Source organism: Diabrotica virgifera, chromosome 5 (assembly GCF_917563875.1).
Source record: "Diabrotica virgifera virgifera chromosome 5, PGI_DIABVI_V3a".
NCBI classification, from domain to species: Eukaryota; Metazoa; Arthropoda; class Insecta; order Coleoptera; family Chrysomelidae; genus Diabrotica; species Diabrotica virgifera.
The window spans coordinates 4,033,355-4,056,777 of NC_065447.1; the positions used below are offsets into that span (position 1 = coordinate 4,033,355).

At 32.5% G+C, this 23,423-nt stretch overlaps 2 protein-coding genes across 2 annotated transcripts in view; both read right to left on the reverse strand.

The window, feature by feature from the left end:
• The window catches only part of LOC126884896 (adhesion G protein-coupled receptor A3), a 400,023-nt gene that overhangs the window by 165,036 nt on the left and 211,564 nt on the right, over window positions 1-23,423 (reverse strand). The window lies entirely within an intron of this gene.
• LOC126884904 (short/branched chain specific acyl-CoA dehydrogenase, mitochondrial) overlaps window positions 1,134-23,423 on the reverse strand; it is a 75,034-nt gene continuing 52,744 nt past the window's right edge. Inside the window, exons 5-7 of the mRNA XM_050651235.1 lie at window positions 18,441-18,611; window positions 7,882-8,190; window positions 1,134-2,088 (exon numbers count right to left, since the gene is read on the reverse strand). Coding sequence (XP_050507192.1) covers window positions 1,774-2,088; window positions 7,882-8,190; window positions 18,441-18,611 — 795 coding nt within the window. The 3' untranslated portion in view covers window positions 1,134-1,773. The remainder of the gene's footprint in view (window positions 2,089-7,881; window positions 8,191-18,440; window positions 18,612-23,423) is intronic.

Here is a 23,423-nt window from a genome sequence, read left to right on the forward strand (position 1 = left end):
ACAATAATAATACAATAAAAACAATGATGGATTTCTGATAAAGTGATATAACATTTATGATAAAAGGATACAAATCCGAACATAAATCGTAAAAAATTTCACGCCCGCGTACAAATCTTATAGGACCGTGCGTGTATCTGACAAGAAATCTATAATGGCATTGTATATTTGTTGTAAGCCTGTAGCCAACAGATCATCATTTATGAATACCTTATCTACTTTTAGATTTTTACTCAGACTTTCTTTGCACAATTCTATTTTTTCCAAATGTTGTCTTATTTGTAGCAAACAAGTTTTCTGTCCTAGTTTTATTACTTTTTCTGCATTTGCTTGCTCATTTAGTTATTGTATTCTCATAAAATTTGTCATATCTTCTTATATTTTCTCTTCACCTGTATCAATTTTTAATCCAGTTGCTATAATATTGTTTCTTTTAGATTCTTTTTCAATCTATTTTCCACCTCATTTAAACATTGCTTTGTATTTTCTGATTCCTCTTTTATTTTCAGTCCTGATTTTTTTAATTCTTTATTTTCTTTGCTAATTTCTCTTAGTAAGTATCATTTAATTATGTCTTCACTCTCATCATTTCTTTTTCAACTAGCAGAGGACCCTATTGTTTTCTTACTCTTCAGAAAAGGAGATTTGAACCTTGAGTTAAAAATACGGCTGTTGAGGTGCTATGTGATATCCGTATTATACTGCGGGATAGAAGCGTGGACACTGAAGAAAACTGACGTGATGAGACTGGAGTCATTCGAGATGTGGATGTACCGAAGATCTCATGGGTATATAGAATAACCAACGTACGTAGAGGTAATGAGACAGACGTATGCATAAGGAAAGAGAAGTACTTCTAACAATTAAGAGAAGAAAACTGATATTATGGGACATGTGATGAGAGGAGATATTGGTCATTATGCAAGGAAAAATCCAGGGAAAAAGATCCATAGGAAGGAGACATAAGTCATGGAGTCATGGCTGAAGAACCTTAAGGAATGGTTTGGATGTAGTAACAACGAACGGCTCCTAGAAAAGGAGATACAATCCCTTTTTTCCTCTTTCCGCATCTGGCATATTCAGAGTGACTGTCACTCAAATGCAGAAGAAAATGGAAAACTAATAAAAAACACTTTGAGAACAATTATTTATTGACAAATACTTGTATAATTATAAAAATATATCAATATATACAAAGATAATTCATTTAACGAATTACAGTAGACGCTTATATTAAAATTACTAAAAAATTAAAATACATATACCGAAAATACCGCGTGAACGATGAATTTATATTTACAAAAGTTATGAAATGCTTTATTTTGGCACATGTCTATATAAAGATGTGTCTAAAAATACTATAATTGAGTATTTGAGTCCAGAAATCCTTTACATTTATAATATTAATAAAATTCAATCCTAGTTAGTACTAGCGCCACCTGTTAGCAGGCCTAAAAGTTTTGTCGTACTTTTGCTACCACGCATCATTGTTGCCAAGTATACTATTTTTTCCTACTATATAGGAAATAGCTCTCCTACAATATGTCTGTAATTAGCGTGGTCGTTTGAAAATGTGATTTTATGGATTGTTTCGTTAGGACAGTGCTTGATAAAATATCCAAAATGCATTGGCAGTAGAGTTGGGTTGCCAATATGGGATTTGGACACCTATTTGCCATGTTTGTGTTTATTTTTAATGTTTACTCAATTATGTTAGCTCAATTATATTCAATTTATTGTCAAGATGAAATGGTCAGTTCAGTATCGTCGAATTTATTGCTTGAACTCCCTCTCGATGCACTTAGCGATGGTGCTCAGTTGCATATTAGCAGTACCTTCGTAGATGCTGCCGATTTTGACGTCCCTGTAGTATTTTTCTTGGATGAAGTCCTTGGTGAAGCCAACTCCGCCCATCCAGTCTATGCACTTGACGGTGACGTTCTGGGCAATGTCAGCAGCATAGAACTTAGCCATGGCGGCTTCTTTCATGAATGGTACTTTAGCTTCCACCATACGAGCTGCGTTGTAGGTGAGAAGACGAGCCGCTTCGATTTGGGTAGCTACTTCGGCTATTTGGTACTGCATACCCTGAGAAAAAAAAGGAGAAATATTTTTTAAAGATGACTAACAATGAAATAAATTCGAACATAATCTAGAGTCAACACCATGTAGCAGTATTCGATCATCCATACATGTTATAGCCAGAGAACTACTAATAAAAGTGAAATTAAGGAATGCCACAAAGATTGCGAGAATCTGTGCTTTATAGAAACGGAAACAATGACAGAAAAAAAAGAATGTGTGTGTACTTTGTACGCACGTAAGAGGTTATACTTCTATTATTATGATTTCAACGAAATTAATGTACTTAACAGGTTATTTGTATTTTATTTAAATACTAAACTAACTTTCTTTACCTACCACTTTTAAAACTTTTTTATTAAAACGATACCAAAAATATAAAAAAAAATAATATGAATCGTCCGGGATTTGAACCCGGGTCCTCTTGATCTCCGGTCACACGCTCTACCACTGAGCTATATTCCTTTTTAGAGTAGAGTAGAGTAGAGTAAATTTTTATTTGCATAAATTTTTAACATAATTGAGCAAATAACGTCACATTACTAACAATCACATATTAAAAAATGCTACTAATAATCACATATTAAAAAGATATATTAACAATACACTAAAATATACAAACAATACAAATTACATATATGCTGATCAAGGCTGATAGGCCAGGTACTCCACCACAGTATACGGCTCAATGTTAACCAGGTGTTGAAAAACCGTTTTTTTAAAAGCTTTATAGCTTGTTTCCCGTTGAATGTCAGATGGTAGACTATTGTAAAATTTAACGCACGCATACAAAGGACTTTTCTCTGTTAGGGACAATCTGTGAAGTGGAATATTCAAATTAAGGCTTCTTGTGTTATATTCATGATTTGGTTGTAGGTGATAAAATAAAGTAAAATTTTTAAAGAGAAACATAATACATTCATATATATAGACAGCTGAGAAAGTGAGTATATTGAGTGATTTGAATCGGCCTCTACAGGATTCTCTCGCCTTTAGTCCTAGGATCACCCTGACTGCCTTTTTTTGGACTATGAAGACAGTTGAGCTATCCACCGAAGCACCCCAGAAGACTATTCCATATCGCATAAGAGAATAAAAGTTTGCATAATATACCGATAGTAAGATTCCCTGGTCTAGATAGTTTTTCAAAACTCTTAATGAGTAGCAGGCTCTATTTAGTTTTTTTGTCGCATTTTTTATTTGTTCTCCCCAATTCAAGTTCTGGTCAATATGAAGACCAAGAAACTTAACTGATCTAGAAGGTTCTGTGTTTTGGGATAAAAGATTGACTGTATCTGGGAACTCTTCTCGTGATTGGCTGGTTCTAAAGTAAACAAATACTGTCTTATCAGTATTAAGCACCAGCTTATTTCCACAGAACCACTGTTCAGCCTTGTCCAGAGTTTGTTCTGCCACTGTGAGGAGTGTTTCTAATGTTTCTTCCCAAAATAGCATGTTTGAGTCATCAGCAAAGTTTACCAGGTTTGAGGAACCACTAATCACTGCATTTGGCAGGTCATTTATATAGACCAAAAAGAGAAAAGGCCCTAAAATACTCCCCTGTGGTATACCTAATTTTAAGTTTATCGGTTCAGAGTAAACCTTACATCCCTGTTTCTCCAAGCATACTTTTTGTGATCTATCTGTAAGAAATGATTTTATCCATTTCAATGCTGGTCCCTGTATTCCATAACAATATAATTTTTGCAATAGGAGAGCATGATCTAGGCTATCAAAAGCCTTAGATAGGTCTAAAAAAGCACCTAGTGTTTTCATTTTTGACTCTAGTTTTTCTAAAATTTTTGATATAAAATCATAGGTAGCTGTCTCAACTGACCTCCCTGCAAGAAAACCATGCTGCGAATTACTAAATAAGTTGTTTGTAGTAAAAAAGTTTTGTAGTCTGTAATATATTGCTTTTTCGAATATTTTTGAGAATGATGGAAGAAGGCTTATTGGTCTATAGTTCTCCATCTTAGTAGCATCACCTTTTTTATGTAGTGGCTTGACAATTGCCAGTTTTAGACTTTGAGGAAATTTACCTTGCCTGAAAGAAGTGTTGACTATAAAGGATAGAGGAAGACAAATCTCTGATGAAACAAATTTAATTAAGCTGGTTGATATTTCATCATAACCAGAGCTATGCTTGTTTTTTAAGTTATTTATTATATGGCCTATTTCTTTTTCTGAAACAGGAGTTAAAAACATGCAATGATTATTTTGTTCGATATTAATTTGAAAATTTTTTACAGGCTTAATTTTCTTTACAGCTTCAGCCGCAGCATTTGCCATAAATTGATTTATTTCATCAGAAAGCACCTGAGGATCACCCTCTAAACAAAAATTACCTTGATTTTTTGAATTGCCCTTAATCTCTTTTACCAACTGCCAAGCCATTTTAGTTTTATTTTCACTATTTTCGATTCGTTCCTTATAACAATTTTTTCGATATTGAGTGAGTAAAGCATTATACTTACGTTTTTCTGCCCTGTAAATATCTTTATATTCATCATTATTACTAGATAGTGTAAACAAAACATCAAGCCTAGATTTACAGTTTTTTATATCATCATTTTGCAAGCACTGTTGAGATTTTTTTTTATTTGTTGTATTTATCTCTTTAAGTGGAAAACAGTTTACAAAAATTTTTTGAACTATATTCATGAAAGTATCCCACTGATCATCTACTTCTAATGTCTCGATAACAGATACCCAGTCAACATTACTCAACATAAGTTTAAAAGAATCTTTATTCTCATTGTTAAATATTCGTTTTTTTGTTATATTTGAGTCAATATTATTTAATTCAAATTTTACCTTTTGAGCAGTATGATCAGATGTATGGGGATTGAATATAACAGAATCAAATATGTCTAGATTTGTAAAAATATTGTCTATACAGGATTTTTTGTTACCTTGTATGCGTGTATAGTCTTTGATGGAGGGTTTAATATCAAAGGAGCTCAAAAACGTTTTTAATGTACCTGGCCAACCTACACCATCAAGCAGCATATCCAAATTAAAATCGCCAGCCAGAAAAATGATGGAGTCCTTGTCAATTATCTATTAAAATTTGTGGGTTTTCGGTTCGGTATATGGACAGCACTACAATCTTTTTCCCATCAATTTGCACCTCTGCAGCAGAACACTCAAACACTGATCTTTCTGATAAGCTTGAAATGTCTTCCCGGGCTTTTGCAATAAACGGTTCTTTGATATATACCGCACTACCACCATGTTCCTGTGAACTGCCTCTACAATATGAAGATATCAGTTTGAAATTTTTCACATTGTAGTCCCTCAGTTGATCTTCTGTTTTCCAGTGCTCAGTTAGACACAGAGCAAAACATTCATCGTGGTCTTCTACAACAAGATTGATTGCATCAATGCTTGTTGCGATTGACTGCGTATTCAAGTGTATTATTGATATCTTTTGCTGTGTCTTCTGACACCTGGGTGCCTCTGAACGTTCTGAAAATGGTTAAATATTATACCATTAGGCCATAATTCTTCCTTCATCAACTGGGGTATTTTTAGTTCTGGTGCAGTTATTTTAAATGAACTTTTGTATTTATCTGTCCTGGTTTTCATTTTCTCACAGATAACGTTTTCATCCAGTTCTCTTTCTTTTAGGTAGTTGATAATTTCCGGAGTTTCCGTTTTTGGATCGAAACCAGACAGGAAGATCGCCATATGTTTTGGGGCCACACGCAGGATACTTCCAGCATTTTCATTGGTTCCCTGAAGCGGTTCTGATCGTTTTTTGTTAAAACCTCTCTTTGTTTGTGTCTCCCATTTATCCTTATCCTTTCGATTTTCAATCAGCTGACAATTGACATTTCCAACGGGTGTCACTGGTTCAATTGAACTACTTGTCTTTGACAGACTTGATATTTTTGGTTTAGTTGACAGCTCAGTTAAATCCGTAGAAGAAAGTGGCTGTTCTATGTTTGAGTCTACTGACACTGATGACCTTGTGTTTTGTATCTCTGTCTGCTGAGTCTCATGACTTTGTTCTGTGGGTGGATTATTTTTAGTTTTTGCTGCAATTTTTACCTCGGATTTTTTTTGGAACTTTTTCTCTAGGGTTTCTACTTTTTCCCGTAGGAGTTTATTATTTTCTTCCAGGATTAGATTTTTGCTTCTCAACTCACCAATTAGTTCATTTAGTAGAGAAATGATTGTCGTATTGTCCATGCCATCTCCACTGTTTGAGGTTATTTCTGGATCACAACAAATCACACGCGTTTCATCCAAGAATTGAAGTTTTCCGGCCCAATCACGTGCCGTGCACGATTTATGGAACGCTTTTCCACACTTTACACATATTATTGTGCTTATTTTTTTATTTTTACAACAAGTAAACTTTGTTTTTTCGCTTTCACCGTCACGATCATCCTTATCGGACGCCATCTTCTAATATAGTTCTTTTTTCTTTGACAGGTTACAAGATTTCTCATACATACTGACAAATTTAATAGACCAAGTGAAGTATACAAAAATACTTTAAATATACTTATTATTATTATAAAATATCTTATTCCCGAGGAAGACAAATCCAAAGACACAAAAATTATAATAAATAATACATTTACTAAGAACACTAATATATCCTTTTATATGATATACTTAATATGACTTACTTGCGCTGACAGCGCTGATACATACATATATCTTGAAAGATTAGCAACGAAATACATACTGTTTTGTGCGCATGCGCCCGGCATTATAAAATTTCGCTCTTGATCGTAAAGAAGTATAACTTCAAAAACAGAAATAAATGGCAAATAAAAAATAAACAAAAAATGGCAAAAATAGAATACAAAAAGTAGACGGTAGAGAGTGGAAATATGATGAAAAGAAAGAGCAGCTATATGAAATAAAAAAGGAGAAATCTGTACAAGGGGGGTCTTTTCTATTCTAATTTTAATGGAAGGGGTTCTAGGGGCCAATTTCTCATATCGAGTTCAACTTCAGTTTAACCTGAACTTTTAGTGAACGTCAGTTTAAAGTCAAAATCGTCTTTCTCAATTCACGTTCAACCCGTGGCAGTTTAAACTTGAACGATGCTTGAACGCTGGAATTCGGCCGTTCAAAGATTTCTGAACCCAGTTCAGATGATTTCATGGATTATGCATGCGTTGTATTAACACGAAACGCTGTCATAATATAAATTTAACCAATTTTATTATATTAAGCCTAACGATAAAAGATAACATTATTTTTGTTTTTATAACATTTATTTTTAATTATTAAAATGACTATTTGACTATAAATACTTGAATTTAACTTTATTCAAAAACAGCATAGGAAAGGTAGTTCAAAATGGCGACAGTTTTTTACCTTTTAACATCTATCGGCATTTCTAGAAAGCTGTAGAACGTGCACTGACATGAACGTGCAATGAGAAATGCATTCCAAACAAAACCGAAGTTCACCGGTGAACCTGGTTCAACTGAACCATAGATTACCGCAGATATGAGAAATCGACCCTAAGTGGAAGGATGAATGAGACAGTATAAATTTGAAAAGGTAACAGAATTCGAGTACCTTGGAGTAACAGATACAAATAGAGGAATCTAAGAGAGGGAAATAGATAAACGGTTGTTGAAATGTAGAAAGCAAAACAGTAGAGTTATTAAACGCAATGTTGAATTGATTAATATATTCCCTTGAAGTTGAATAAAAAATTACTGTCCTCAAAACTAGGAAATTCAACTGAACAGGATTTATCTTTTGACAGTTAACAGTTGATCACCAAAACGGACTGTAAGCGAATAAAACTGACAATATACTGACCTGGAAGCTGAAAATGGGCTTTCCAAACTGTTGTCTCTCCAAAGTATACGGTATCGTGTGATCGTAACATCCTTGTGCCAATCCGATCATCTGAGCAGCGATTCCAACCCTTCCTTCATTCAAAATGGAAGCCGCTATTTTGTAACCTTGCCCTAATTCACCCAAAATTGCTGTTTCTGGTACTCGGACGTTGTCCATGTTTAACATGCAGGTCCCTGAAGCTACGATTCCAAGTTTGTTCTCTGGTTTGGCTACGCTGAAGCCGGGGGTGTCTCTGTCTACGATAAAGCATGTGATTCCTTTGTATCCCTACAAATCAAAATAGTAAATTATTATGTGGAAGTATAGAAAAATTAACCACTATTTAAACAAACTTGTAGTTACTAGAAAGACATTTGCTATTTAATGCTTTTTAATAATAAGATAAGAGTTGAACATGAGTTGGATCTAATAGTGCAGTCATTGAAGCTTTGTAGCTCAGAATTTTTTTACTATGGACCAATTTACATGAAATTTTGGAATTAGGCTTATCCTACCCTTCCTAACTTCAAAAGTGATATTGACCCGAACTCCGTTTTCACCATGGGGGTGGTTGCCACCCCATTTCAGTGGTGGAATTTTTTTTTCAAAATAACCTAAGATATCGATGGAAGACCTAATTTTAAGCAAAAAATATTGTATAAAGTTTTTTTAAAAACCCAATACTTTTGAAGTTATTGGCAATTGAAAATTCTGAATTTTCTCACGATTTTCAACAGTTTTTTGAAAATATCTCCAAAAATATGCATTTTAACTATAATATTATACTGAACAAAATTGTAGCAGGTAAAACAATGAACAAATTTGTTTTGTAAAGAGTGTTTCTAAGTGCAATATTAAGCGAGATATTGAAGATCAAAGCCGTTTTTTATTTTGTGTGAAATTTAATCGATGTATTCAATGCCATCTAGTGGAGAGCGAATAAATTTTATGCATGCTAATGAGAAAGGATTTTATAGTGCTTAAAATAAGTTTTAAAATGAGTACTTTTAAGTCTTTTGTACGTAACATGAGTGAGCTGTAATGAAAAAAAGAGGAACATCTAATGTTTTTTTTAAATCAATGGATTTCATAAGTGCCATTTCCACCAAAATTAAAATTAATCGTATTCCGTCTAGCATCAACTCTAATATAAAGAGTTTGATGGATTCTAGCAGTTTTGCTGCTTTGGAACACATATTATTTTTTATAAATCACGATTTTAAGAAAAAAAATTTTCGAATTAAAAAAAACTACCTTCTTTTCATAATATCTCAAAAATAATGAAAGACACGTAAAAAAGTGTAATAATAAAAAAATAGGTTTTTTTGACAAAAATTTTGGTTTGTTTGTTTTTCCTATCACACAAAAATTGACGAAGATATGATTGATTAAAGAGCACGCGGTAGCGCAACCACAGTCTCTCTCGAGCCCTTTGACCCTTCACCGTTTCAAAATAACAGGTTTTTCACTACATATTATAATGAAAAAAGTTGTAAAGTTTAGATCTTTTAATTAACTTCAAAATGGTTTTTTATAAGTTGTGATAGCTTCAAAATTGAAGTGTTTATTTCAGAAAGGGGTCAAGTGACAAATCTTGACAAAATGAGTGCAAAAATTTAAATTTTTTTTCTTAAACAAGATACATTTTTAAAAAATACAACACTTTTTGACAATACTCCAGGTTGTTAGGTAGAATTTTTATTTTATATAAAGTGATTGTTTGTTGAATGTAAACAGTGTGTAAACTTGATTTTCTCAAAAGTGGATACTTGTGACTTGATCCCTTTCTGAAATAAACGATTCATGAAGTAGTTATGGCCCAAAAACTAATCGTACTTTTTTCTACTTAGTAAACTAAACATTTTTAAATGTATAATCATACATATCCAATGTTTTAATTTAGGGATGGTTTTAAGGGTTAAAGAACTTGAGCATATGATTTTCCAGCATAGCTTTTTCGAGAACGTGGAACGATATTTAAATCTTTTTTAGTTTATCAAATGAAATTTTTTATACAATTTTTAATCGAGGTCTAAAGCGAACAAACAGCTCATATACAATATCATTCTTAAAAGTATATCTAATCACATATGGCAGTGAAGTTTGGCCACTGAAACAAAGAGCGCAGAAAATGTTACTAGTAACAGAAATGGACTTCTGGAGAAGAGCAGCAGGCAAATCAAGAAGAGATCGGATATCGAACGAGAGAATACGAGAAATGATGGGAGTAACACATACAATTATTGATGACATAAAAACAAAACAACTGGTATGGTACGGCCATGTACAGAGAATGCCAGATGACAGGATCCCTAAACAGATTTTGGCATGGACACCACAAGGGAGAAGAAAAAGAGGAAGACCGAGAAGAAGCTGGAGGGAGGGAATTGAAAAAGAACTAGAGGAAAGAGAAATCCCTCCAGGTCTATGGTTAAACAGAGAAGAATGGCGGTTAGGAGTCGGAAGGCGTCGGAGAACGTTGTAAACCGATAGTAGTAGTAGTAGTTAATCGATGGGTTGATTTTAAGTGTTGAAAGGGATTAACAATTAAATAATTAAGATAGAGAACGTAAAATATTATTTACTCTATATTTAAGTACTCTTGTCAAACAAAATTAATTTTTTGTAAATTTTTTCTATTTAAGAGTTGTTATGTTACTCAAAAAAAAACTATTTTTCCTCTAAATGCATCACTATTCGCGGTGTGCAAGTACTTGGAAAGGGAAACGAGAAAATACCGTGCGCGAGTCGCGGAGAAATATTGCAACTATCTTAAATAATTCATATTGTCAATTGAAATTGTCAAATTGACGTATATTTCATACCTTCTGTCATTGAAGCAGAAAAATTATATATTGCTCCACAATATTGATATGATATGCAATTATTATATAAAGGTAAATTTAATTAATTGTATTTTGCTTGCAGTACTGCATTTTAATAACTGATTTTATTTACTACATACAATTGTTTACGTTTGCTAAACATAACCTGCATCTTATTTTTTCTTCTTATTATTTTTTTGGACTATGGTCTTGACAATTATCCAGCAACCAGGACTAATATAATTGGCCAATATAATTAAAAGTGCGAATAAAAGTACAGAGCGTAGAAATAGAGGTCGCTTTACCGAACTTGCACGGTCCCAATAACCTTGAATACATGTTTTGTTTCAATTTATGCAAATAATTGCAGCATATAATTATTGCTTTTGTAATCGATAGCATATGACCTATGTACAAATAATGTAAAGATGCGATTAATCATTTAAATAAGTGTTACCATTGCATAATGGCTAAAGTCTGACGTTTGACGTTATTTGCAGATAACGTCAACATAAATAAATACGACAAAAGATGATTATGTATGTACTTTTCGTGATAAATATAAAGTAGTTTTATCATTTGATTGCAATGTAATACGAGGGTTAGGACAAACGTTGTCAGCTTCAAAATAAAAAGAAATTCTATTTCATTTCAATAGGGAACTTGCACATTTTTTTATTATAGAATAATGTTAAGTTTTGATTAAAAATGGGACTTCCAAAATTTCACACTTCAAAAGCTCGTAATAACATAAGAAATACAAATTTAAAATCTTCTGCGGTATAAAATAGTTCAAACGACCCGTGACGTCACATAGTTTTATTATAGTTATGATTATTCTTATATTTAGGTATATTCTTCTTATCCTTCTTTAGTTTATTGGCCTCCACCTACTTGGGTATTTGGCTAGCTCATCGGCGCTGAATAAGGAAACAATATTTATAATATTCTAATGACATTTATCGTATGTCATTGTAATAATATATACCAGTTTGTTGAGATTGGAGTTTGATACAGTTTTTGAAGGAAAGGAAAAAGGAGGTTTTTTACTATAGAAAATAAAACCATTTTGTAAAAGAACAATTTTCTATAAATAGTTCTAACGATCAAAAACACCTGTGACGTCACATATCTGTATTTTCTACTGACGTTTATAATGTCTAATTTAAAATTATATTTTTGTTTACTGTGTTGGTGCAGAATGTAAACATATAATGACACAACGCGTTTTGGGCTGGTTGGTATAATTTGAATTTTTAATCGTCTTTAGGGGCCAAATGAAAGACAAAATAACTTTTTTATCTTTGATACATGTTTTAAATTATGTTCTTTTGTGATTTATAACATTTTTTTCGAATTGAAAATTTTATGCAAGTTCCCTATTGAATAGTCTTCCTTTTCGGCTCTCTCTCTCCTATGGATCTATCTAGAGCCTAAGACGGGCCCAGGCTTCCCCCAGCATCCGCCCCCAAGTATCTCCATTCCTCGCTGCTCTCCTCCAGTTATCCTCCCTCAATATCTCTTTAGCATCTGTTCCCACTTCGTCTATCCACCTCTTCTTTGGTCTTTCTACTGGCCGACGTCCCACCATAAGCTAAGCGTTCATCTGCTAGGTATTCTGTCGTTATCCATTCTTATAAGGCGACTTGCCCAGCGCAATCTTTGTATTGTTGCATAATTTGCTATAGAGGATTCTTTGTAATATTGGTACATATAACTCTTGGTTGAACCTTATTCTCCATATACCATTGTCGCAAATGGGCCCCAATATCCTCCTTAAGATCTTTCTTTCAAAATTATTAATAAGGTTTATTGTCTTTTGTGTCATGTCATGATCCATGTTTTTACGTTATATGTTGCTATTTTTCGTATGATGGTTTTATACAGGGTGTAACAAAAATACAGGTCATAAAATTAATCACATATTTTGGGACCAAAAATAGTTCGATTAAACCTAACTTACCTTAGTAAAAATGTGTAGGTACAGGAAAAAAGTTACAGCTCTTTGAAGTTACAAAATGAAAATCGATTCTTTCCAATATATCGAAAACTATTAGAGATTTTTTTATTGAAAATGGACATGTAACATTTTTATGGCAGTAGCATCCTAAAAATAAATAGTAGTGAAGTTTGGACGCTCCATAAAAATTTTATGGGAGTTTTGTTCCTTTAAACCCCCCAAACTTTTGTGTACGTTCCAATTAGATTATTATTGTGGTACCATTAGTTAAACACATTGTTTTAAAAACTTTTTTGCCTCTTAGTACTTTTTCGAAAAGTCAGTTTTTATCCAGATATTTTGAATATTTGTCAAATCCACCACAGATTTGTATATGGTTAAGTACGATTATGGAGACTTTGTAATATGTAATATAAAAATTTCTTTATGATTTACATTTTTAGGTATATTTTGAACCATATTAAAAAAGAAGGCACATCTCGATAAAAGGTGCTTAATCGAAAAAATACAAAGAGACAAAAAAGTTTTAAAACACTGTGTTTAACTAATGGTACCGCAGAAATAGTTTAATAATTGGAACGTACACAAACATTTGGAGGGTTTAAAGGAACAAAACTTCCATAAAATTTTTATGTAAACATATTAAAAAAGAAGTCGCAACTCGATAAAAACTGCCTTATCGAAAAAATACTAAGATGCAAAAAAATTTTAAAAATATTTAGTTTAACCGTTGATTGATGTATTGGAGGACGTATTAATATTTCAATCAACGGTTTAACTAATGGTACCATAATAATAATTTAATCGGAACGTACACGATAGTTTGCGGGGGGGAGGGCGGTTAAAAGGAACAAAATCCCCATAAATCTCACTATAATTTTTCTTTAAGATGCTCCTGCCCTAAGAATGCCTCATGTCCATTTTCAATAAAAAAGTCTCTAATAGTTTTCGATATATTCGAAAAAATCGATTTTCATTTTGTAACTTCAAAGGGCTGTAACTTTTTTATGTGCATATTTGTACAAAGGTAATAAAGTTATTCGAACTATTTTTGGTCCCAGAATATGTGATTTAATTTATTACTTGTATTTTTGTTACATCCTGTGTATATTATGTACTTTAAACTTTACTTCTTTGGATCCAAACAATACCGTTTTTTTTTAAATAATGTTTAACAACTTTTAACAATTTAGTATTGTACATGTGCAACAAAAGCAAGAAAAAAATATTATACGTAAAACCTTTCTAGTTTTACCACAAATATTAAGCTTTTTAATGCCTATAATAACTAAAAAAATGGAAAGTAATACCCCGATTGGCCAGAGAAGAAGAAGAAGAACCACAACAAGGTTCCTTTATATTATCGATGAAGACATGAAAAATATGGGAATACATACTTGGCGAAAGAATGCGATGGATAGGGATAACTGGAGACAAATTCTTGAGGTTAGAGGACGCTGCATATATCATGCATGTAGCGTTTCCAGCACGTAGCGTAGTCTCCGAAAAATATGATTTTACTGAACGTAAAGGTCGATGCATATTATCATACACGTAGCGTTTCCAGCACGTAGCGTAGTCTCCGAAAAACCTGATTTTACTGAAAGGTGTCTGATGCGATACGTTGAAGACAGTGTGGATTGTTCATATTTAAAACCATTAAATTATATTTTTCGGAAACTAAACGCTACGTGCTGAAAACGCTACGTAGGTACATGATAATATGCAGCGACCTTAGGATCCATACAGGGTTGTAAAGCCAGAAAAATGATAAGATAAGAAGATTGATAGTTTTATATTTGATGCAGTTTTATAGTTTTAAACAGGCCTTAAAGACCTTCATTGTTATATCTTCCATTTGTTTCCTTATGGAAATTTACTATGCTATTATACATTTTCAAATCACGTATATCACTCCAATGAGGTGCCCCCCCTCCAACAATTTTGACAGAATCTAAAATATTTCAAATGTTAATTGACTTGTTTTTTTCAAATATTTATTCGTTGATAACGTTTATCCGTTTTGACAAAAATAACCTCGTTTTTTTGAAATGTTGACTTAGATCCACTTTCGATTTTTAAATTTTATCGTTGTTTATACAGATTTTATCAGAGACAAACGTGCGCCAAAAATACAGAGTCGTATTAAGAATCTTTGCGTCATTCAAATTAATAATTAAAAAAGATATACAGTGCATTCGTAAAGTGTGGAAACGGTCTATTATCTCATGACTTAATTATTTTCAGAGTTAAAGCTCTGAGAGGTCGTTTTTTATTTTTAAATTATGATTTTTTGACGTATATCCCATAATAGTGACGTCATCGATTTGGACGTGATGACGTCATCGATGATTTTTTAAATGGGAATAGGCGTCGTGTGGTAGCTCATTTGAAAGGCCATTCAATTCTCTATTCAGTAATATAAACATTAACATCAATATTTATATTGGGTGGCCAAAAAAATAATTTTTGAATTAGAATAATTGACGCAAAAAGAAGAATGTATTTAATTTATTTAACTCAAAATACATTTTACTGATGCCACATAATATAAAAAAAATGTTTATTTCATAAATAATCATTGCTTTTCGCTTAAATTAAATGTTCAAACTGCCAACAGGGACGCGTGTGGCTCTTATCATGTGGTCCAGATATTCCAGTTTTCTCGTTTGTATGGTTTCTATGACTTCGCACTCCTTCCCCATCTTCAGCATTGCAGCATTACAACAGAGGATTGCACTTCCTTTCAATTCGAACACCACCATTGTTTGTTCTACACGTATTTCGAGTTATTCAACTCTCATTAGAAACACTTGTGGTATATAGTTCAAACTGAAAGGCAATGCAATCTATTTTGATCATTTTAGTTAAGGCCATCGGTACATAATTCGCAAATATTTTACGGCTATCCCTACTTTTCCTGTCTTTACACGGCAAATTACGTGTAGTAAAATTCACACTGGTATGGATATGTAAACATTACTACATAGAATGTCATTCTACTTGAAAATGTCATCATTAACTTAAAGAGATGGCTTTTGAATGTTCTTGGATAACTGCTACTTGTATAATTGGAAATTATTAATTCAGTTAATAAATGTGATAATTTTTTCACTAACTATGTATTTAGTGATTGTAATAATTTATATGTACAACAAAAACTAATACTCAATCGAGAAAAGGGGAAAAGTGTTAAAGTGATTTTTTAATAATACGTTGCCTTTGAAACTTTAGAAATGGATGCTATGTTTCTGTTGGAGTGATTAGTATTGAATATTAAAGTTTTTATTTCTGCTATTTTCCTTGGTGAGATGTCTTTGGATTTCCCATGATGTTCTGGTACCACTAGTGTAAGGAACGCGCAATTTTTACTAAATTCACAAAAAATAGTATAGGCCTGTCAGAATATCACTAGAGAGCAATGGAATCTCGCAAAGTTTATTATAACTCTAAACACCAAGAATACAAAATAATAGGTACACGGTACACGAGTTGCAAGCTAGGCTGTGCAGCACTGACAAACAATGGCATCTGAGTCACGCATTGCCACACATGCGTGGTAAAACTATTGTCAGACTATTTATTGCACTTTCATAAAGTGTAACAAGACAGCCAAATCAGGGTTGTTTTGTTTTAAACATTTTGTTTTAATCAACTGTTTTAAACGTGTTTTAAACGTTTGCTTATGTTTAAAACAGTTTTTATTTAAAACACTTAAATTAAACAAGTGCTTTTTTTCATTTTCTTTACTAATATCAAAAAAATTCTCAAATACATTATATAAACTTTTGAACATATATATTATTTATTTATTAATAATCTGAACACAAAAAAAATTGGAAAACTGAAAATATTTTGCAAAGAAGAGTTAATCAATTTCTCAAAACTGTTTCAGACTCATAGTAATCTTGTAATTTAAATCAGTCACGTCATCACTGATGGAATTAAGCTTTTTAAAAATTGAAACCAACTTAGCAGCTTTGACATTGCCTAGCCGATTACGTAGTTTGGAATGGTAAACCTTATGATCAGAAGAGTCTTCTATGTTGGCTGACGATGCAACAGCTGTGTGAAGCTGTTGAGCAAGTTTCAATGCTGTAGTATACCTATTTATATTTTTCTTAGAACGCCACCATGCCAATGGTTTTACATTCTCAATATAGGTGTTTAGAAAACATATGGAGTAAAGGGTACACACTTTGCCTGGTAATAATAATAATCTAAAATGCTTCTGGATGATAATTTATAATGGATGGATGATAAGTTTATTTTCAATAAAGCGATGATCAAGCAAATTTGCCAAAAAATGAGCTGGGGTCACCAAATCATTTGCATGTTTAAAAAAAACACTAAGCACCACCAGAAACAGCACAAAATAACTGACAATAGACGTTATTGCAATAGCCAACTTGTAATGCGGATTTATAAATAGTAAATAGTCTGGGGTTCCCCAGGCAATAGCTCCTAATTTTGCAATTGGTTTTCTTATCTATTATTTAGTAGAATAATAATAATAGATCAAACACTTTCAATTAATATTATGTTTAGGAAAATATGATTTAAACAATGTTTTCTTCTAAGTTTTATTTGTTTAAAATATAAAATTTAAAAACAAAAACATTTTTAAAGCAAAAAAAACGTTTAAAACAAAAAACATGTGTTTTAAACAAGTTTTATTTGTTTAAAACATGCAATTTAAAAACAAAAAAACAGGTTTAAAACAAAAAAAAAACGTTTAAAACAAAAAAAAACGTTTGTTTTGTTTAAAATTAAAAAAACATGTTTTTTTGCAACCCTGAGCCAAATGAAAACAAATCCATTAATATATGATACAGATCAATTATATACTCTTCCTCTAAAACATTGAATTTTACTAGGTGGCTCTAATAATATGATCACCCACTGTATATTGTTACTATGGAACGCTTACAATTTTGAACATCTTTAACAACAAAATACTTGGATCACAGAATATATTTATTATCCTGATGTATTCTTTGCTTGGATCTTCAGCAAATAATACACAATAAATAACTTTTTATTAAGTTCACGTCTTAAATAAATTTTATCAAATACACTATATATCAATATTATTTAATCAACAAACTCAAAATATTCTCGATTCCATGTCAAATATTTAAAATTGTCACTGATTGTCAGTGTCTGACTGACAATATATGCTGACAATATTATATTCGGCTGAGTGCGTTGTAAGACAAAGATAGATTTGGAAAATATTACCACGGCATTATGTTCATTTTTTTCGAATCCTGAAAAAACCAATAAATATTTTTGAAAAATTTAAACGCAGAATGAAAGACTAAATTATTACCGAGGGCTGAAAGTCCCTTAGAATAAATAAAAAGTTTATTTTGAATGAGATATTTGAAATTAAAAAGCACACTAAATTTTCTCTTAGTTTTTCACCCCTGTAACTTATTAAAATAAGCAATATAGATGTTCTCAGGGACTTTCGGCCCTCGGTAATAACGTAATCTTTCATTCTGCGTTTAAATTTTTCAAAAATACTTATTAGTTTTCTCAGGATTCGAAAAAAATGAATCCCCATTTGAATAGCATTGCAGCCGAAAATACGTACCCATCCCCTTAATATAACAGACCTGAGTACGCTAGTAGCGACCTCTGTACGAAGCAACAAGAAGTCAGGAAACTTCTGTTCGATAGTGAAAATGAAATGCAGTATTGAACTGATATTTCGTGTAAAACTGAAAATAATGCTTTTGTTTACTCACCGCAGAAGGATTAGCGTTAGCCATGATCAGGAACACTCCAGCTATGTCTGAATTCGAGATCCACATTTTGGAGCCGTTCAAAATATAATCAGATCCGTCTTTTTTGGCTGTTGTTTTGAGGGCGAAGGCGTCCGATCCTGAGGATGGTTCTGAGAGGGCAAAACTTGCAACCTGGAAATACAAAAAGTATATTAAATAATATAATTACCAAAATAATACAAATGTGCAAATTAAATTTTTTGTATTTTTATAGAATCTGCAACAGGAGCCTGAATGTTATCTATTCTAATAGACTAATATCACACTCTTTGATGGGTGAAATTGACATGTTGTACTGATTTTGTATCATTAATTATTTTAGTTCTCCATTTTTTTGTCCAATGATTGGTTGATTCTATTCACTGACATCTGCAATTTTCTTGCAGCTTTTTCATGATGTTCAACTGATAGGATAGCTTCGTATAATAGATCGTGTATCTGAATAGATCGTACTAAGTACCTTGTCGTACTTACAATATCTTTTTCAAGGTCTGGAATATCATTACCGTAAATATTTAGAACATCGGTTCTAGTAAACCAGCTTGCGGTACTCTTGCTTTGATTTCTTTCAGCGCAGAACAGGTTTCCTCCTGCATGACTCTGAAGAATCTATTTAAAATGTAAGATTCCATTAATTGAGAGTATTGTTTTGGTAGTACTCTTCTTAGCTTGCGAATGAGACCCTTGCCCTTATGTCATACTCTATCGAAAGCGTCAGCAGCATCCAGAAAGACGGCTGAACAAACTTTCTTTCTTTCCAGTGATCATTCTATTAAATTAGTTATTCTATGTATTTGATCCAACGTAGCTGAAACTAAACTGAAGAGGTGATAATATGAGGTTCGAAGTACCTAATCGAAAGATTAACTCAATTTTAGTTTGCCACGTCTATGGATTCTTACAAATAAAAGAAAGACAAATGTTTTTGGTTATTGCTATAATAAAGATAGAAATATCATTTATAGTTATTTCTTCATAGTTTTATTTTTAAACTTGCGATAATTGTTATAATAAAACTAATATACTCTTTAATGATAATTGAGTTTTTATTTAAAGTTGCTGTAAATGATAATTCATTTATTATCTTTTACATATATTAAGAATAAATGTTTTACGAAAACGAAAACCTAATTAGTGGCATTGGAAATTACTTTTGTTATCGCTACGCTAAAGCATACAGCGAGTGTTTATCAGGTAGATTAGGCCAGGGTATAAGACAAAAATATACCCTGTTCGTGACACTTCAGCAGCCAGGGTACTGAAGCGTTTTTTCGACAGGTAACAGCTATAGGAACAAATTGTAACTATTTCCTGCGTAGGATCTGGCGGCCATTTTTATTTATAAACAATTAACTGTCAAAAATGGCATTTCCCCTTTTTTTTTCAAATCAACGGAAAACAGTGAAACTTATGATTTTTTTAGTACAAATATCTTCGAGATTATGGAAAAAGCTTTAAAATGACGTATTACAAAGTTTGATATACTCATTTATTGTTAATATAATTGCGAAAAGAGGTAGGAGTTGCAAAAAAAATTGTTTTCGCAATAACTGTTGTAAAAATTAGTATACAGCTTTAAAATTTTTGTCAAATGAGGGTTCTTTGATGCTCAATATGTGATAAAAATTTTAAAGCGATTCAGTAAATTTTATTCAAATTGTTTATCCCAGAGAGCATTTTTTTGCAATAACATAAGTCAGCAAAAAAATGACGTTAGAACCATTTCACAGGTGTCAAATGAAAGAGCATGAGCTACATTTTCAACATGGTTTAAAAAAGTGAATAAAAAATGCATTTATTAGTAATAAATAATTATGCAAAAGTATCGTCAATTTTTCTTTATAAACTTTTTTAATAACTTTTTTCAAAAAAATTAAATTTTTTACCCTGTTTTAAGTGTACAACTACCAAGTAATGTTATTTATATCATAATTGATAAAAAATTGTAATAAATATATGTAATTTCTTATATAACAAAATAAAAAGTTTATAAGGAAAGATTTACGATACTTTTGCATAATTATTTATTACTAATAAATGCATTTTTTATTCACTTTTTTCAAACCAAGTTGAAAATATAGCTCATACTCTTTCATTTGACACCTGTGGAATGGTTCTAACGTCATTTTTTTCTGACTTATGTTATTGAAAAAAAAAATGCTCTCTGGGATAAACAATTTGAATAAAATTTAAACAATTGAATGAATCGCTTTGAAATTTTTATCACATATTAAGCACCAAAGGACCCTTATTTGACAAAAATTTCAAAGCTGTAGGGGAAGGGGGGGTATGATGGGGTAGCTAAGGAAAATAACAAAAATACAACATAATTACTACGTTTATTACTATTTTTAATTGATGGCACGTTACGTCATTAATCTAACTATGATTTGGTACAATCTTTGAAAAATCAACCTATCACATTTTTCAACAATTAGCCATTAATAAGAACATTATGAAAAACCATCTTGCCCCATACTATGGGGTATGATGGGGTAATGGAATTGGGGCATGATGGTGATGCTAATTAATTCTCACAAAACAAACAAAAATGTGTATTTGCTCCAGATCTTCATTGTCCACCCTAGCACAAGCATTGTGAGCTCAACATCCACAGATCTGGCAGCCTATCCAGGGTTATGACGATGTCACTTTATCTATGGCTGTTTTCATAGCATCTCTCGACCACTCTCCTCTTTTTGTTTTTTTCTTGTAAGTACGTACCATGGTATTATCTAAAATAATAATCCAATGTTATTTATTAAGAAATTTAAATTAACCCAGACTTACCACCAATGTCCCATCATACCACGCACCCAATACCCCATCTTGCCTCAAAAGGTAACTTTGAACAAAAAAAAATTTCACTAATTAAATGTTTAACGTATTCACATAAACAATATGCCATTATCAAAATAAGAATACTAGTAAACAACGATAAAAAAAGACATTAATGAGGTGATCATAATTACCCTAAAATAACGATGGTTGTCCTTGCACAAAATTAGATCAACGGATCGCTAAAACAGTTTTCCGTTTGTAAACAAAAAACGCGTGCACTCTCATTCACGCAGGGTTGTTAACAACGCAACTGAATATTTCCGTAGATGGCGGTTCAAAAATCCGTAGAAATCCGTAGTGCAGAAATCTGACAGAAAATGACACTTGGCAGACCAAAAAAAGAAGAAGAATGACACTTGACAGACAAAAAAGAAGAATGATGCTTGACAGACCAAAACAGAAGAAGAATGACACTTGACAGACCAAAAAGAAGAATAGTGACACTTGATAGACCAAAAAAGAAGAAGAATGGCACTTGACAGACCAAAATAGAAGAAGAAGAATAGTTACTTGATAGACCAAAAAAGAAGAAGAATGACACATTAAGAGTAAAAAAATCCTCATTTTAGCTTCTTGATGGCTGCAGCTGAAAAATCCGTAGAAATGTGGTCGATATCTGAAAATCCGAAATAATTTCGAAAATCCGTAGATCTACGGAAAAATCCGTAGAGTTAACAACCCTGCATTCACGGTTTCTCTTGCAGGGACCGTTAATCGAATGACTCTTCCGACTCTTCCTATTGAGTTACTGCATGCTATTCACCAACGTGTAGTTTCTTGTTTGTGTGCGGTACCCCGTCTTACCTCGAGACCCCGTCATGCCCCCCATTCCCCTACACTAATTTTTACAACAGTTATTGCGAAAATATTTTTTTTTGCAATTCCGACCTTTTTTCGCAATTATATTAACAATAAATGAGTATATCAAACTGGACTAGATGTGACCTTTATATTTATACAGAACGATTTGTAATAACTGGACACTACAGATTCTACTGAGAACAGCTCTATTCAGGATAAAAACAGAAGTGAAAAGATAGAAGTGAATACATAATACTCACGCAGGCTTTTTATGTCCATCACTGGACAATTCCCTTCCATTTTCTTCGGTCTCTAACCTTAATTCGCCAGTTTTTACCGTTTTTGATACAGGCTCTGCTTCTCTCAATTTCTTTGGTATCCATTCATAATTCGTTCTTTCCGAATGTTCTAGACACCTTAATATCATTGCTTTGGCTACTTGGGTATTGCAGTGCTCTACGTTTGCTTCATTCTCGTGTTAGAATTCTTTGTTCCCACGTGTTAATTTTTTCTTTTTCTGCTTGGGCAAAAGTCCAGATCCTGGTAGACCCAAGTCTCACTTGCATAAAGTACCGTTGGTCTCAGCACTGTCTTATAGATATGTCAGTGGCGGCTCGTGGAATTTGAGCAGGGAGGGCGCAGATAATAACAATTGCACACAAAAATTTGCCCTCACGGATTTAGTAGGAATTTGATCAGGGGCAGCGGGTTTTCATTTTTCTATCGGGTGCAAAGTGGATTTCCATTTACTATTTGAACGGTGTCTTTGCAATTTTTTCCCTAGAATGTTTGCTGAGAACTATTGTAGGTTTATATACGCAGATGGGCAAATATGACGGCAAAGCTTTTGACGCGGCAAACGGTTTCAAGTTCGTAGAAAACATTAAATTGGCGTTACGCAGGTAAACGCAATGAAGGGCAATACTCAAATAGGGGCAATAATTTTTACGATGGGCTGGTCGGCAAATTTCTCAAATTATGGGAAAAACCAACCTTACCGACTTTCGGCTCTGGTCAAAATAAAATAGTTAGGTACAACTTACAGGAACTAGGTACCTACTACATATTTAAATTTTCAAATACAAACAAATTTGATTTATAATAGTTTAACAGTTCTATTCAAGAAATACACTACGACATTGCGTTCATAATAATTAATACATTACAATTACTTTTTAAAATTAAAATCGGCTCTACGGTCTTTCATAGCAATAAATTTTTCCATAACTTTTTCCTCGAAATCATTGATCCCATCATGAAGTAAATTTCGGTTTATGGACATCATAGCTAGGGCATTTAGTC